The sequence below is a fragment of the Gouania willdenowi genome, chromosome 24 (genome assembly GCF_900634775.1).
Source record: "Gouania willdenowi chromosome 24, fGouWil2.1, whole genome shotgun sequence".
In the NCBI taxonomy this organism is placed as follows: Eukaryota; Metazoa; Chordata; class Actinopteri; order Blenniiformes; family Gobiesocidae; genus Gouania; species Gouania willdenowi.
In genome coordinates this window covers 14,248,576-14,265,029 of record NC_041066.1, presented here as the reverse complement: position 1 = coordinate 14,265,029, position 16,454 = coordinate 14,248,576, and the positions used below count along the sequence as shown (strand labels likewise).

Below are 16,454 nucleotides of genomic sequence, written 5' to 3'. Positions count from 1 at the left end.
GAGGTAATTAGTTTTCGATCACGCACACAAAAAAAAAGCTTTTACTCCAAAAACATGTTTTGATTTGGAATTTGGTTGGCAATGCATTTTAAAAAGCCATATGTTTTTCATATCGTGAAAAGTGTAATATATTTTATTTAGACAATGGATTGGAGGTTAGCAACACTGCCTGTTTCCTACAGAACCCAAGTTTAATTTCACCTAAATCCCTGTCTTTCTACGTTTTCTCCCTGTGTATTGATAAGTTATGGACATTAACTCTATTTTCCTTCCACCATTTAAAAAGAAATGTACATGTTATGCATGTTTGTTGTACATTTGAGGTAAAATGTTAATAAATATTGAGAATGGGATTCTCTGTATCTTTTTGTAGTAATTTTCAGTAATTTTCTCCAACTGTATGGTGCAACAGTAACTTTTCTCTTTCTCACTGCTACACTTCGGTGCTGAAGCCTCTTGGCGAGTAGAATTGACACATCAATTCAGACTAAAGTAGTCGATATTTGCGTATAAACTGAAACAACTTACACATTAGCGCAGTCAATGTTTGGCAGTAAGAAACCTTACACATAAGAAGGGATACATTCAACTCTTATCTAACCAGATAATGTTCGGTATGTACTTAATGTTATTGTATTTAACATGGCATATTAGCCTGTAGATATACGAGATACATAAGACATGGTATTGATCACTTACAACCGGACTTTGGGATAAATTAGAAAGCTAAAATGAATTATTTAAGCTATTTGGATAAGGGCAAATCTTATAATGGGTCAAAAAAACTGTAGCTATTGTGTGTTTTTTCTGAGGTGGTGATTTTCTAAAATCTATAGTGGATGCTGGCAAAAGATTGGAGAAGCCCTTTATGCCACAAACCTCTAAATTCTAAATTTTGGTTAGCCTAGATCAGATCATCAAATACAATAAATACTTCCCCAAGCGCTTTGGTGTGAACCAGCGTTTTTCAATCTTGGGGTTGTTACCCAATGTGGGGTCTCCAGATATGTCTAGTAATTTATCACTTGTTTTATTATTATTATTATTATTATTATTATTATTATTATTATTATTACTATTACTATTATTATTATTATTATTCGTTACCTTGCAATTTCAAACCAAAGTCTTCTAAACTTTCACTTTCTCCAATATAAATATTAAAAAACTTTCTCAGATATAAAAATATCTGAGCTGGCACATCTTGACACTTTTTCCACTAACTAAAAAAAAAAAAAAAAACCTAATTCTAGAGAAAATATGTCTCCATTGTGCCAGAAATTTGTGATGTAAAAATGGGGTCACGACCCGAAAATCATGTTTATTATTTACATTATTATTTTTGTATATTGTCTATTATAGTGTGCAGTAGTTTTTCCCATGTAGGTCCTCTGTTTCATAATTACATATTCTCAATAATTCTTTTTATACATTTTCATGATCCCAACTTTGTGGGAACTGCAGGATAGTGAAGAATATGGTGGACAGTTGCTGCTGTAATAGTGAAAAAAAAAAAAATAGTTGTCATTTTAGTGTGTGTCCGTACATTAAAGGCAGAAGTCCCAATACTTCTGTAAATACACTGTATTTACATACAGCGTGTCTGATCTGAAATCTACACCTGCGCTGTAAGAAGCAGTCCTCCTATTGGACAGCAATAGAAGCGACGGCGGTTTGAGCCAATCAGATCGTCCAATTGTAGCCGTCCCGGAAGGCTACGGAAGTGAAAGCTAACACGTGGGGAAGAAAACCAGTCCACGGATCGCTGTGTTGACTTCAGGACTGTGTGTTTGGTGCTTAAGGTTCTGTGTGGTTAGCCTGAGAGAGGGCTAATTACTCTCTGGTACTGATAGACTAGCTTTAGCTAACAATGGCAGACAACGGAGAAGAGGATCACGAGCACAGGATCAAAGAAGGAGACCATGTTGTGTTGAAACGAGGGGGGATCTTTAAAGCTGTGCAGATTCAACCGAAGAAGTAAGTAAGAGACTGTCAACATACCGCTTATATCATTATGTAGAAGTTATTTATTTCCATGACATTGTCAGTGAATTACTTTACTTTTGTTAAAAGATCAGATGTGCTGCTTTATTTCAAACCAATACCTAACTAGCACTTTGAGATGTGTTGTCATGTGTAAAGTGCAATACAAATAAGAATTATTATTATTATTATTATTATTACTTTCACGTGTGTGTCACAGAAAGCTGATCTTTGAGAAGCAGTGGTTTTTCCTGGATAAGGCGGTGGGACACTTGTATGGAACCGCATTTGAGATCGCATCTGGAGGAGAACTGCAGCCACAAGCAGCCAAGAACACGGAGAACCCCCCTGGTGTGTGCATCTGGCAACCCGCTGCATGTTTACCTGATCCCGGTTTTAAAACTACTCTCTCTTTTTATGAGCGTATGTTTACTTTTTACAGATATAGGAGGTGGTAGATATTAAAAATATTGTTTGGGATGTCATAAAAAACATATTACAAAGTGGCTATCCGTACTTAGTCGTACGGACAAACCTGGGTGCTATTCGTACGTGACCTCTGACTTTACCGGAAGTCATGTGACAGTTCCGTACATTCAAATCAGAAGGAATAATGGCTGAACAAGCGATACACGTATGAATTCCCGGTGCCAGAAAATTCAAATCCACTTCAGAAATTTAGTTTGTCCGTAACATAGTTTAGGTTAGGGTTAGTTTGTCCGTAGCATAGTTTAGGTTAGGGTTAGTTTGTCCGTAACATAGTTTAGGTTAGGGTTAGTTTGTCCGTAGCATAGTTTAGGTTAGGGTTAGTTTGTCTGTAGCATAGTTTAGGTGAGGGTTAGTTTGTCTGTAGCATAGTTTAGGTGAGGGTTAGTTGGTTCCTACCGTAGTTTAGGAATCTACGTATTAATAGCAAACAGTAGTACAAGTACTGTACGTAGCGTGTTAATCACATGACCTAAACTGGCCAATGAGGGGCGTTGCGTACGGATAGAATGTCGGTATATTGACACGGCTACGTTCGGCTAGCCACTGCCAACATATTATAGATCAAAGTAAATGATTTTCTGCGTCGTATAAACTATATTAATGTAACGTCTCTGTTTTGTGGTTTTCTAAACTTTTCTTTCCTTACACCACAAACAATAATATTAGCATTAACACATTTTGACTAAACAGCAAATAATTAATGACACTTTCCTGTTTAATATGTTTTTATGAAACAATATTCAGTAGTGTGAAACGTCTACCGTGTACATGAGCATGTTTTATCAGTTGAGGGGGGCCCACAAAAAATGAGATTTTCTGATTCGAGGGGGACATTTTTAGAATTCATGTCACCAATCTGAGCTATAATACAGGACAGAACAATGTTTTTGTTTATTTTTTGGGTTTTTTTTTTTTTTTTTGCATAATTTTTCCTTAATTTGAGTACATTTTTTGTTGTTTTTTGTGTTTTTGGAGACTTTGTGGGCTTTTGTTGCCTTTTCATTGCTCTTTTTGTGCATTGTTGGAGTTATTGTTTGTGTTTTAGGAGTAATTAATGTATTTCTGTTTCTGTCACATGTACTGTCTGAGTAATTTTGTGAGTTTTTGATAAGATTTTTCTTCTTGTCATTTTGGGGCCGCATCATGTGTTGCTCCTTTTTTGTGTCGTGTTTAGGTTAGTTTTTTTTGGTTTAATACCACCCTTAATTACAGTTTGTGCATGTTTTTTTTATTTATGATGGGGAATTAACTTTACCTGTGTTTTTCCAGATACCAAGGAGGCGGGCACAGACAACAGAAATATTGTCGACGATGGTAAATCTCAAAAGTTGACCCAGGATGACATTGAGACGCTTAAAGAGCAAGGTCTGAAGGGTCAGGTACATCCACACATCGCAGCCTCGTACCACCAACATTACTGCTTCAGGTAAAAAAAGAACGCTCCATTAGTATATTTTATTGATCTTTAAATGTTGATTTCTTGCAGGAAATAGTTCAGCAGCTCATAGAGAACAGCTCCACATTCAGAGATAAGACGGGTTATGCTCAGGACAAGTACATCAAGAAGAAGAAAAAGAAGTAAGTGGCATCTGAACTAGAGCTGCAGTTTAGTGATCAATTAATTTAGAAATGTTTTAATCGCTTAATCATGTCGGAGCAATCACACATTTCAGTGTTTATGCTTCTTATACTTATTCCACAAAAAACACAGAAGAATCGAACGAAATAAACTTTTAAACGGAATTACGTCATTAAAAGGCCTAATAGCTGCAGTGTTTCACTAAACAGTGCATTTTTATCCAAATTGAGGTAAAACGAAACAATAAACATTTTAGTATTTAACTTAAAGACAAAACTAATTACATTTTACAACAAATCCAACTTCCTTAAATACGAACCAAAATAACAGATCATTAATATATTTTGTAAGTAATTTTGAGTTTTATTTTTATGTGGTTATTCATTTTTATGCAATTAGTTTCTGTTTTTCTGTTTAAATTTTCATTGATTTTTATATGTCAACATATAAAACATAAATGTTGAAATGTTTGAAATTACAAGAAGGAACTGGTGATTTTGTCTTTATAGTTGCTGAAACACATATTTACAGGTATATCTGCCTTAATTAAGAATAAGTGTTTTTCAAAGATGAATAATAAACCTTACCTGTGTTTACTCTTGATAAATCCTCTGTGTTAAATACATTATTTGCATTCAACAGTTTTCATGTTTTAAATCTCCAGGTATGAGAACACGGTGGAGATCCTAAAACCATCCTGTCGCATCCTGGCTATGATGTACCATGGCCGTGAGCCGGGAAAGATCTGGTGAGTCAGCACAATAATCAGAAAGCAGTGCGTTTGTTTTTCATTTTGTAATTTTGAGTCTTTCTGTGAAATACAGCCATCTACGCTACGACACACTCGCTCAGGTGTTAACTCTGGCAAATATTCACGCTGGCAGTAAGGTTTTGGTGTTTGAAACCTGTGCTGGGCTTGTACTGGGATCCGTGATGGAACGAATGGGAGGTTAGTGTTGAATAATGTTTTATTAAAATATTTTTTCTGTTTTCTTAATTCTCCTGTGCTTTCCACTGTTCTTTAATTCATTATTAATTCTCACGTTCTCATCCAGGCTACGGCTCGGTGATAAACATGTACGCAGGAGTTGGGCCGGTCCGGATGGGTGTGGAGAGCTTCGGTTTTCCTGCACATTTTCATGAAACATTGACCGACTTTCCCATCTGCAATGTCAATGCGCTGCTGAAAGGCAATCTGGACACCGCTGCCAAAGACGCCACAGCTGGTAGTCCACAGTTTGGAGTCTTTCCAGTGTTTACACCATAGTGATTTAAAATGGTCAAGATGTGAATGTGAAATTTGAAGGTGATCCAATAATGGAAAGGATTGGAGACTAATGCTTACACGTGAAAATAATTGGATTTTAGATGGACGATTAAGACATTCCTGAATGACTAACGGTGATTATGTTCAACGCTACAGATGAGAAACTGCTCCAATTGGCTGAAGAGGAGGAGCCAAACCTGCGTGAAGCAGAGCAGCAGGACAGTCCGTCAGAGCAGAACATGGACTCAAACACTGCTGAAGATGTTGGTCAGGACCCTGAGGAGAAACGCCGGGAAGCCAAAGTACGATCACTTTCTTACCGCCTTAAACAACACGTAACAGGGTTATTTCCAGAACTGTTGAGCGTAGGGGCCCCTCCTACGGTGTAATTTTGATGTGTGTTTCGACCAGCGTAGGGGGATTTTCTGTTATTTTAGTACCATTTTAAAAACTGTTGCACACCTGGACTTCCAGGCGTGCCCTTGTTGCCTAAACTCTCTTTTTAATCTGCATAACTGAGAAACGCATCAGCCGCATCATCTATTTAATACAGGTCCATAACAGCCCTAATATTACTGCGGGTTCCACATATATTTAATTTACAATTGAAAAGCGCTTCTTGGAATTGTTTGAATAAAATGTTATTTATTCTCTATAGATAGAAGACTTTAATTTCTGTCCTGAAGCAGTGACAGAAATTATTTTTTTGACACGGTCACAACAGCAACACATTGAGCACAATAAAACACATGGTGTCTGTGAGTATTTATTAGTGGAGGACCTATACCAAGCATGAGGACCTTACTACATTCATGATGACCCTTAACTAATTCCGTAATTAACTTTTGGCTTAATAGTAAGGCAGTAATCAAGATTAAAAGAAAAGTAAGTTTTACTTTTGGCCATCGGAAGGCTTTAACTTTCAGATTTTCTGGGGTGGGATGTGCACCGGACCCTCCGACAAGACTTGCACCGGCTGCATTCGCTCACGCGCCTCGCGATCCCCCGACACTGTAAAAAATTCCTGGTGAGAACCCTGCCTAAGGTATAAGAATGTGTCCACTTACTAATGGTGCAACGGATCAAAAAAAAAGTCACGTTTCGGATCGTATCACGGTTTTGAGTCACGGATCGGAAACGATTTTTTTGGGTCAGCAGAAAAAAAAGAAAACGATCAGACAAATAACTTTGCTCTCCATGTATTTTGTAGAACACTTAGTGCAACATTTTTCTGCTCATTAAATACAAACAATATTTACATGAGGTGTCGAAGCTTGTATACAATTTTGAATCATATAAAAACAAATTCAAGTGCAATATAAGGCCTGACACCTTCATCCTTTAAACAGGTACAGTAAGTGTATGAAGAAAACATGGAGAGTGAATTAAAAACTAGCTTATGCCCACATCATCAAAAAAGAATGAAAGAAGGAAAAGAAAAGAATTTTGAGTTTATAATTTCAAATTATTACAATAGTCAAGGATGGCCTTCCGGACTAGAGCTAATATTTATTTAATAAGAGCCTTAAAAGACGTGGATGGACGGAGGCATAAACATGACGACATTCACACGGACTTATTACGCCCGCAGAGCTGTTCTTTTCTCTCTCCCTCCCTCCCTCCGTGTGTGTGTGTCTCTTCAACTCTCACACACAGATACACGACCAGGAGCATGAACCACACGTGCAGGTACACTCGCTCTCAGTCGCGCTCGCACACACACACACACACACACACACACACGGATGTTGCAAACGGAACAGGCTTCATTGAGGCATTACTAATGATACGGATCATTATAAAAAGTAATTTATTTGAAAAAAAATTCCTACGTCAACCAAATCCGCGGACCACGTGCTTGCCGTACTGTGGAGAGATCCGTGCGGATCATGGATCAGTGATGATCCGTTGCACCACTACCACTTAATCAATGAAGCTTTTATGTTCTTTAATTCAGCCAAAAAGGCACAAAGTATATAAAGCAATTGGATAAATGGACTTGCTTTGTGGTTTTTTGGGGGTTTTTTAGGTTTTATTTAGTAAAAAGAAAAGTCCATTAGGTGATGAACAGTTCTTATAAAAGAGTTGCCAGGTACTGTACAGGTATTCAATTATGAACTGTAATGTTGGATGGTGAGCAGTAAGTGCTCTGTAACTTCATCATTCTTTCTTTTCTCGTGCGTTGGTTCCAGGCCCAGGAGAAAAAGATGAAGCTGGAGGAGAAGAGGAAGAAGCTGGCAGCTGCTGCCGCTCTGCTGGAAGACAGAGACGCTGACGGGTCGGTATCACAACCTCCTCCCGCTCGCTCTCAGTTAGACTCCTTTCTGCTTCTTTCTCTGTTTCTGCTCCAGCCTTTATCACACTCATATTTCATATTTGGGATGAGAAATTTATGGCTAAGTAAAGTGTGTGTAACTGCACTTCTGGGAGGTAGTGAGGAAAATGATGGGGCTTTGAATGGCATCAGTCCCTTAAAGGGTGAAGAAACTGATTGCTTTGCAGTTTCCTTTCAAATAAAACACGAGCTGCACAGCCTTTTCTATGATTGATGGCTGAGATGTCAAGGTGACATCTGAGCCTGATATACAGGTATTGATTGTGTTAGCCCATTGATTAGCCTGTATATCACAGCAGCTATATCATAAACACAACCACAATCCTCATGTCCAGTTATTGTCCTGAGTCTGACTCATCCAACTGTATAAAATCTGTTATCAACGTCTTCCACAGAAAGGCAGTAAACATGTCGCACACAGCACAGATATTAGAAATTACATCACTGCTTACTTTCACTTTTCCAATTCCAACGCTTAGATTATATCGGACAGCTTTGCTGGATCATCGCTTTTTGTTTTGTTTCCCTGCAGGTTGGTCATTGCAAGCCGCTTTCACCCATGTCCAGTGGTGCTGGGCCTCCTCAAATTCCTCTCACCCTCCAGACCCTTTGTGGTTTACTCCCAGTATAAAGAGGTAACATGTTCACATCAGTTAGTTCATAAGCTGTTACAGAACACATGGTTTTTGTTGCTGCAGCAGGTCAGATAATTAGTTGAGATACATCGCCTTCCAGTTGCATGTTAATATTTTCTCTGTGTGTCTGAACATTGTTAAAGCACTCATTGTGTGCATCTCCTTTCTGCAGCCTCTCATCGAGTGCTTCACAAAGCTGAAAGAACAAGGAGGCACCGTGAACCTCAGACTCACTGACACATGGACGAGACATTACCAGGTCAATTTTTGTTTTCTTAGATCCTACACTGTTTTTACAAATGTGGCCTAAAACCCTTGAAATGTCCTTATTAGAAGATTTATGCCAACAAAATGCATTATTTTGCACCATATTCATTTTATTAACTTTAAAAAATGGGGCTGCTTCACTGCCATTTTGAAATCACGTGATTGAACACAGCCCCATTTGCCTGTAAGTATCCCGTAGTTTTCTATTGAAGTGAAGCATTCAGCCTGCTTTTTAGTGCATTTAGCAGCTTTTTCGGTCAAAATGACAACTTGTGCTGCTTTTGTTTACCCTAAATAATCAAAAAAAAAGGTGTTAGCCAACTTTGCGGTTTGGTAATAGAAAATGAAGCCGAGAAGAGGAGCTCTCCTAAGGGACCTTTACTCTTCCTTAAACAGTGCACAACTGATGCTCTGGTGGCTGAAGTTAGAGAGTGATCACGGACTGTTGGAAGGACTCCCACTCAAAAGGACTTCTGTCCTCAGGATTTACGTTATTGATTACTCGCTAACTTTAGCCACCAGAGCATCAGCTTCATTCCGGTAGAAAACAGTGGAATGTTTACAAGCAAATGGGGCTGTGTGACGTCTTCAATCATGATTTAAAGATCGTGGAATTATGCTTCTAAAAGTTAATAAAAACGAATATGGGGCAACGTAATTTGTTTTGTTAAGAATATATCCTCTAATAATGACATTTCAAAGGGTTTAGGCCGTATTTGTAAAAACAGTGGAAGGTCCCTTTAAGAAAGAGATTTTAAAACTCAGTCCTGGGAGGTTGGATTCCTTTGGGCAAAATGTTTTTATTTATTTGTTTTTTTTTCTTGGTAACTTTCTATCTTGAACTCCACTTCAGAGTCGTGCTCTGACTCCTGATTGTTCTTCCTGTCGTGCCTGTAGGTGCTACCAAACAGGACACATCCCGTGCTGCAGATGAGTGGAGGCGGGGGCTACCTCCTCTCAGGGACAACTATAGCCACACACACCTCTAAACCAGCTGCCCCCCAGCAAACTGACGAACCAGCACCGAAGAGGCCAAAACTAGAAAACACTGAAGGGTAAACGAAGCCAGAAGCAAAGCATCTTCCTCGGGACGCACAACCAGCAGCCTCCAGACTGTTTGATTTCAACTATCATTTCCATTTCTGTTAAACTGACTAGACACATCTGGAGTAAGAGAGACACCGTGTCACAGCACTTTATCTTTATGTTGTTTACTCTAATCAGTGCAGGTTAATGTGAAATGCTGAGATGAAACTATTGAGAATGACTTCTGTTTCTTTTAAAGGTGGGGAAGTATTTGTTTTGCAGTTTGTTTTTGTAGTGTTTCTCCTTTTTTTTTTTTTTTTTTTAAAAAAAAAAAAATTTTTAGCTCTCCACTTATTTTATTTTTTTATTCCTGCTGAAATTTAAAAATATTGTATCCACAGTGAATATACTTTAAAATGCATCTGTGTCTGTACAGAATAAATTACCAAGCTTTGAAACCTTGAAGCGTCATCTCAGTGCTGTAGAAGAAAAAAATGACAAGATTTCTACATCCTCATTATAGTTCCTTTTATTGAGTGCAAACAGAACAGAACACAGTCCATAATATTACAACAAGAAGGTTTTTCTCACATATAGAACTCCCTTCCAAATAATTTCATGTTTCTCAAACCATTTACAGACGTTTCAGTCATTCCCATGCGGATTAAGTCGACATCAAAAGACACAGAAAAAGAAGTTGATAAAATGCTTTGGCAAGGCTCTGGGTTTTTTTTTTTTTTTTTTTTTTTAACACTTTGAACACTAAGCACACCACACATTTAAAAGTGGCAGACAAATATTAAGACAGCAAGGTTTATTCACTGACGGCTAATGGGAGTCGCACAAAGATCCTGGATTACGCAGCGTTATCATGCAATTTAGCTGCAATCCTTCGCAACTCCAGGTCCAGTGCTGCCAGGTTTTCCAACCCTTTCTCCTGCAAAATGACAGAATTTGGGACATTTTAATCTGAATGCTTCAAAAATACTGATACTCTAAAAATAAAAAAGAGGATGCACTAATGCCCATTGCTGATTTCTAGCAAAAATAAAAAAGGTCTAAGACAGTTCTTTTTTTTTTTTTTTTTTTCAATCTTGGGTTCACCTGAAAATCTCTAGTTAAAAATCAAATTTTTAGGTTGTTTTTCTTTTTAAATTCAGATAATTTTTCAAATGAAAACACCACACACTATCTCAGACAACTGTATTCTATTCTTTCACTTTCTCAAATATTTATCTCGTTCCCACTCCCTGCCATTGTCTCACCCTAACTCCCTCTCCCGTGTTCCCTTCCCCCTTCAACATGATGTAACACTGCCCTCCCTTTTTATATTGTCCCTTTAATAAGATTTTTCTTACTCTAGGAGGGCTGTTGCTAGTCACAATTATGCAATAACAAAAATATTTATTTAAAGATAATTAAAAAACAAAATAATCTATAGACTATATATATATATTAATTTAGTCATTAAATCTGCACTAATCCTGGCTACTCGGTATTTGTAACGCAGTATAATAAACATGATCAAAAAGTTATTTTAGAGGGGGGTGGGGGGGGGGGGCTGATTCTCTTACTTTAAGGCTCTGTTAACTGTGTGTGTTGTCAGTATTATTGAATGATCTGTATTAGGTTTCTCATGCAGTTGTGGCTGTTCTCCATGTGCAGAGTGTGCTGATCCTGGTTCACTGATCCTCTGTAGGTTCAACCATCCACGTGTCCACATAAAGCACAGATTTAAATAATGAGCGACCATTCGCCCCAGTGGTGAATGAAGAGATGTGATGTGCTTGACTGGGCCAACTGATCATGTGGCAAATGCTGCTGCCGCTACAGATCGAGCCCTTTTATTGCACTTGTTAGGGTTTTTATTTTGTTCCACCATCAGGATCGGTACAGGAAATGACTTCATAGAAGATTATTTTTCATAGTTGCATTGACTGAACTTACCCTTACATCATGTGTGGTGCTTTGCAGGCAGTGACTGCGGTTCTTTACCTCTTGTGGTGTCAGTGGCTTTTGTTGCATGCTCCTCTTTGACTCCACTTGATCTGCGTTGTTATTCAGCTTGTAGTTCAGCAGCTTGGCCAGTTTATCCACCTGAGCACAGCGGACACGAGAAGAGACATTAAAGGAAGCACTGCACAGAAGTTAGAGTATATTTTGAATGTAAGTTGTGGATATTGACTTTTGTTGCAAATATGTGTCTAAATGATCAATGTAAATTGATATTTTCTAATCTCAATTCACCTGAATGCTTACCTCTGCTGCATGTTTGTCTGAATCTCTCTTGTACCAGGCAGGGTGGTAATAACCTCTAAAAATCCATGGGTTCCGCTTCTCTGCCAGATCCCTGAGAACAAAATCATTCATTTAATGCTTGTAAATAGCTTGTGCTGTACGATTAAAGTCAGCAGTCTTTGTCTGGACTATAAAGCAGATTAACAAACCCAGATTTACCTCATTGTTTCATCCCGCTTGGACATTCCGGTGTCAAAATCCCAGTACTCCTGACTGCGTTCTTCTTCTGGCTCATCCTCTGACACCACCTCATTACGTCTGTGTCTGGTCTGATGGTGCCTGCCAGCTCTCCACTCCCTCTTCTCCCTTCCAGTGTCAAAGTCCCAGTATTCCTGACTGCGTTCCTCATCCGGCTCTTCTCCGGCTTCCTCGGATAGTACCTCATCCCGTCTGTGTCTGGTCTGGTGTTGTCTGCCAGGTCTCCAGCCTCTTTTCTCTCTTCCAGTGTCAAAATCCCATGATTCCTGGCTGCGTTCCTCATCTGGCTCTTCTCCGGCTTCCTCGGATAGTACCTCATCCCGTCTGTGTCTGGTCTGGTGTTGTCTGCCAGGTCTCCAGCCTCTTTTCTCTCTTCCAGTGTCAAAATCCCATGATTCCTGGCTGCGTTCCTCATCTGGCTCTTCTCTGGCGTCCTGGGATAGTTCCTCATCCCGTCTGTGTCGGGTCTGGTGGTGTCTGCCAGGTCTCCAGCCTCTTTTCTCTCTTCCTGTGTCAAAGTCCCAGTATTCCTGACTGCGTTCTTCCTCTGGTTCATTCCTTGCATCTTCAGATAGTTCCTCATCACGCCTGTGTCTCGTCTGGTGCTGTCTGCCAGGTCTCCAGCCTCTTTTCTCTCTTCCAGTGTCAAAATCCCAGTATTCCTGACTGCGTTCCTCGTCCTGGTTGTCTCTTACTTCCTCAGATTCTGCATCCCGCCTGTGTCTCGTCTGGTGCACTCTGCCAGGCCTCCAGCCTCTTTTCTGTCGTTCAGTGTCGAAATCCCAGGATTCTTGACTGCGTTCCTCTTCTGGTTCTTCCTCCGTCAGTTCTTCATCACGTTTGCGTCTATGTTGGTGGACTCTTCCTCTCCAGTCTCTTTTGTCGAGGCCCCATGATTCTTGACTGCGTTCTTCATTTTCCTCAGCTTCCGATGGCCCATCGCTGCGCTTGTGGTACTTTTTCTTGTGGTGATACCGATGAGTGGGCTTCCATATGCGTTTATATCTCTCCTCCTCTCCCTCACTTCTTTTGTCTACATCCCAGGATTCCTGGCTGCGTTCTTCCTCAGGTTCTTCTCCATATTCCCCCAGGGGTTCCTCGTCTCGTTTGTATTTTCTTTGGTAGTGTCTCCCGGGCCTCCATGAAGCCCTCTTCTCTCGATCTTCTTCACCCTCCTCTCCATCATCGGATCGCTTTTCCTCTAATCCCCAGCTTTCCTGGCTGCGTTCGTTGTCTTCCTCTTCCTCTCCACGTTTGTGCTTCTTCTGGTGGACCCTCCCAGGCCTCCAGTTGCTTCTCTTCTCCCTCCCTTCCAATTCGTCCTCAGGCCTCTTGTCCTTATCGTCAACCAGACTCCAGGATTCCTGGCTGCGCTCATCTTCCGGCGTCTCCTTTTTGCCCTCCAAAGGTTTCAGAAGTTTTTCGATGTCGTTCACATCTGTCAGTTGAGCCTCAGGCTTCTCGTCTTGACCTTTCACCCTGTCCTCCTTAGCAGCTGTACCATCAACACTTTTCTTGTCTAATGGAGCATGTTTGATCCCTGTTACAGGTCAAGCAGAACATCAAAAATAGATAAAAAGAGAAGGATTTCTTTGGAACAGTGGTTCTCAATCTTTTTTTTTTTGGCTCAAGTACCCCCTTTCTCTTATTTCTGAATCCAAGTACCCCCTTTGTCCAACTACAACATTTTGCTTAGAAAACTATTTAAAAACAACTATAGATAACAATAATGGAATGAACGTGTGACACTTTTTTTTAAAGAATCTCATTGGAAAGAAACAGTATTTAGTGCAGTGGTTCCCAACTTTTTTTTGGATCATGACCCATTTTGATATTTAAGAATTTCTGGCGACCCCTAAGACATTTTTTTTTTTTTTTTTTCGAGAAACACTGCTTTAGAAAAGCTCTGAAATCCTCATCAAGTTGAATAAGTTATTTTATTTTGAGCAAACAGATAAAGGACTTGTAATTTTAAAACATTTGCTTTAAGTTAGGCTTAAATTTGACCATTTCTTCAGATTTCTAATATGTCTGCCAAACTGTGGTGCTGTATGCTTTCTGAGCCCTTATATTGTAACCAGCATTAGCTTCATCAGCTTGAAGCACACCATCTATCAAAGTAACTACACCTCAGCAATGGCTGCCTAGAAAACTGTAACTGCATTCCTTGTGTACCACCCTTTTATTACTCACTACTAGTTCTGCAGTTTTGAACACTTGCATCTTGGTATAGGGACAAAAAAACCTGCACTAATTCTTCTAACTTCTACATTTCTCCCACTACTCTGTGATTTGTTTTTTTTATAATGAAGTTAAACAATTTCCCTGAATGGACAGTAGGGTGGTTAACTATATCATTGATTCTCAGCTGGTGGGTCGGGACCCAAAAGTGGGACGCGAACCTATACTGGGTGGGTCGCCAACAGCTGGTCAAAAATACATAAATACTTCATTTCTCTTTTTTTGAAAGAAACTTTTTGAACTGCATGTTGCACAGGAAAATATAGTTTTATGATTTAAAAAATATTTAGCCTTGTTCCTATTGATATTTTAAACATCTGTACCAAAAATGTAGCCACAATTTTTTATTGCTCATCCAAAGAATGTATAACTTTCACACACATCAGAAAACGTTATGATAAAATGTTAAGCATTAATAGTCTTTCCCTGTATTTACACTAAATGAGATAAGAACATTAGAACAGTTCAAACACTATTCCGGAAAATGGAAAAAAAAAAAACGTCAACATTGTGGAAAAAGTGTGCCACCCCTAAATGTGCAGCAAATGACTCCATTTGTGGTGCAGATGCTTACAATTGAAACAAGGAAAAAAGCAATCTGGCAGAATTTGATGAAAGTTACTTTTGTGAACCACCCTAAAGGACAGCATGTAAAAATAACTTTGTATATATATATATATAAAAATAAGGTAATCTTAGAAGCTATAAATATGAGACTCTGAGTGACCTAAATCTATCTCTAAAATTCTATCTGTATCTTTTATCTCACTGAAGTCTCTAATCTTCCAGATGAAACGTGCTACATCATCGAACAGAAGAGTCTTTCTCACTTAAAAATAAACACAAAAGGAAAATGTTGCGTGTTTTCGGCGCTGACAAACCTGCTTGAAGGATGTCGTTGCATTCCTGATCCAGCCGAGAGTCTGGTTGGGAAAGAGCCTTGGACAGGACCTCAAGCAAACACCGAGTCACCTGCAAAATGCAACTTCGTTTCATACACACAGCTCCATCATGCATCTTCATAAATCAAACATCAATGGGAAGAGAAAAAAAAAACCAAAAACATACCACGTCTTCTCTCTGTTCTTCTTTACCCACAGGAAGCGCAAGATTTTCTGTGCAACAAATTGGAATAAAAGATAAGTTCAGTCTCTGTCCGTGGTGCTGAAGTGCTGAACTTACAGCAACACACTAAGGCAGATAGAAGCAGCATGCTCTCACACCTCTACCTACCAGACAGCAGAGCCGCCACCAGGAGAAAAACGAGCCTCATCATGGTGATCTGTAGGAAAACATCCAGACAAAGTGACTCTGCAGCAGCAGGACGGAGCTGCTCTGAGGGGCTGCAGCCGAGCAGCTCCTCATAAGGGGAGACGGGGAGGGCTGGGCAGCGTGGGAGGAAAGCCTTCAGGCTCCGTGTGTGTCATGACTCATTAGACCTGCCGAGAAAGATGCTGGAGTGAAACCCAAAGCACGCACAACGGTGACATTTAGCAGGAAAAACACATTTGTAATGAAGTGGGTGCCTCAGCTTAATCAGATGATGGTGTTAATGCTGTGTGTGTGTGTGTGTGTGTGCAAGGTTGTCTAATCTTTTTGAATTTTTAATATTAAATGTGCAAAGAATTAAAAAAAAAAAAAAGAAGACAAGAACAAGAAAGATGAATTATAAACACTTCAATCTTTCTGTTTCAAAACCAAAAACGACTTTTAAAACTTGTAATTCCTTCAATATTTTAGATTATTGACTGTCATTGTAATGAAATATATAACAAACTGGCAGTTGCGGGCTCAGGATTACTGTACGCATGCTGTTAAAATAAATAATAAATAAATGAAAGATGTAAGAAATGAACACAACCTGTCACATAGACATTCTACACACGCTTTTTTACCTCATGAACCTCATATTTTTGAACATTATTTTAAACCGTTGTGAGTTTGTTTGTTTTAAACTTAGCAAATTTCTAAAATCACTATTTGTCTTTTGAAAGAATAGGAAATTCTGAGGTTTTGACGACAAGTTTCTTTAATTTTCAGTGTAATTCTCGTAATAGTGTTTAAATCTCAGTATTCTGTATTTTCATTGTCGAAATCAGTTCTTTGGCTGCTTGTGGGCTGAGTATAGAAGAAGAA

The 16,454-nt window shown here is 39.2% G+C and overlaps 2 protein-coding genes across 3 annotated transcripts; one reads left to right on the top strand and one right to left on the bottom strand.

Moving 5' to 3' along the window:
* Positions 1 to 1,707: 1,707 nt before the first annotated feature.
* On the top strand, positions 1,708 to 9,856 carry trmt6 (tRNA methyltransferase 6 non-catalytic subunit). The gene is made up of 12 exons (XM_028439645.1): positions 1,708 to 1,977; positions 2,204 to 2,334; positions 3,742 to 3,851; positions 3,959 to 4,050; positions 4,716 to 4,799; positions 4,876 to 5,000; positions 5,107 to 5,277; positions 5,475 to 5,620; positions 7,511 to 7,596; positions 8,186 to 8,288; positions 8,461 to 8,547; positions 9,453 to 9,856. Exons 1-12 carry the CDS (start codon positions 1,871 to 1,873, stop codon positions 9,612 to 9,614), a joined length of 1,404 nt encoding a protein of 467 aa, XP_028295446.1. The 5' UTR covers positions 1,708 to 1,870; the 3' UTR covers positions 9,615 to 9,856.
* Positions 9,857 to 10,282: 426 nt separating this feature from the next.
* Positions 10,283 to 15,696, bottom strand: chgb (chromogranin B). Of its 2 annotated transcripts, none has more exons than XM_028439120.1 (7): positions 15,552 to 15,696; positions 15,387 to 15,433; positions 15,200 to 15,290; positions 12,039 to 13,617; positions 11,829 to 11,931; positions 11,577 to 11,678; positions 10,283 to 10,518 (listed from the first exon to the last, which is right to left on the bottom strand). In XM_028439120.1, the coding sequence occupies exons 1-7, from the start codon at positions 15,592 to 15,594 to the stop codon at positions 10,438 to 10,440; spliced, it is 2,046 nt and encodes a 681-aa protein (XP_028294921.1). In that variant the 5' UTR covers positions 15,595 to 15,696; the 3' UTR covers positions 10,283 to 10,437. The 2 variants fall into 2 exon arrangements, with proteins under 2 accessions (XP_028294921.1, XP_028294922.1); XM_028439121.1 differs by having other exon boundaries at positions 11,841 to 11,931.
* Positions 15,697 to 16,454: the final 758 nt, after the last annotated feature.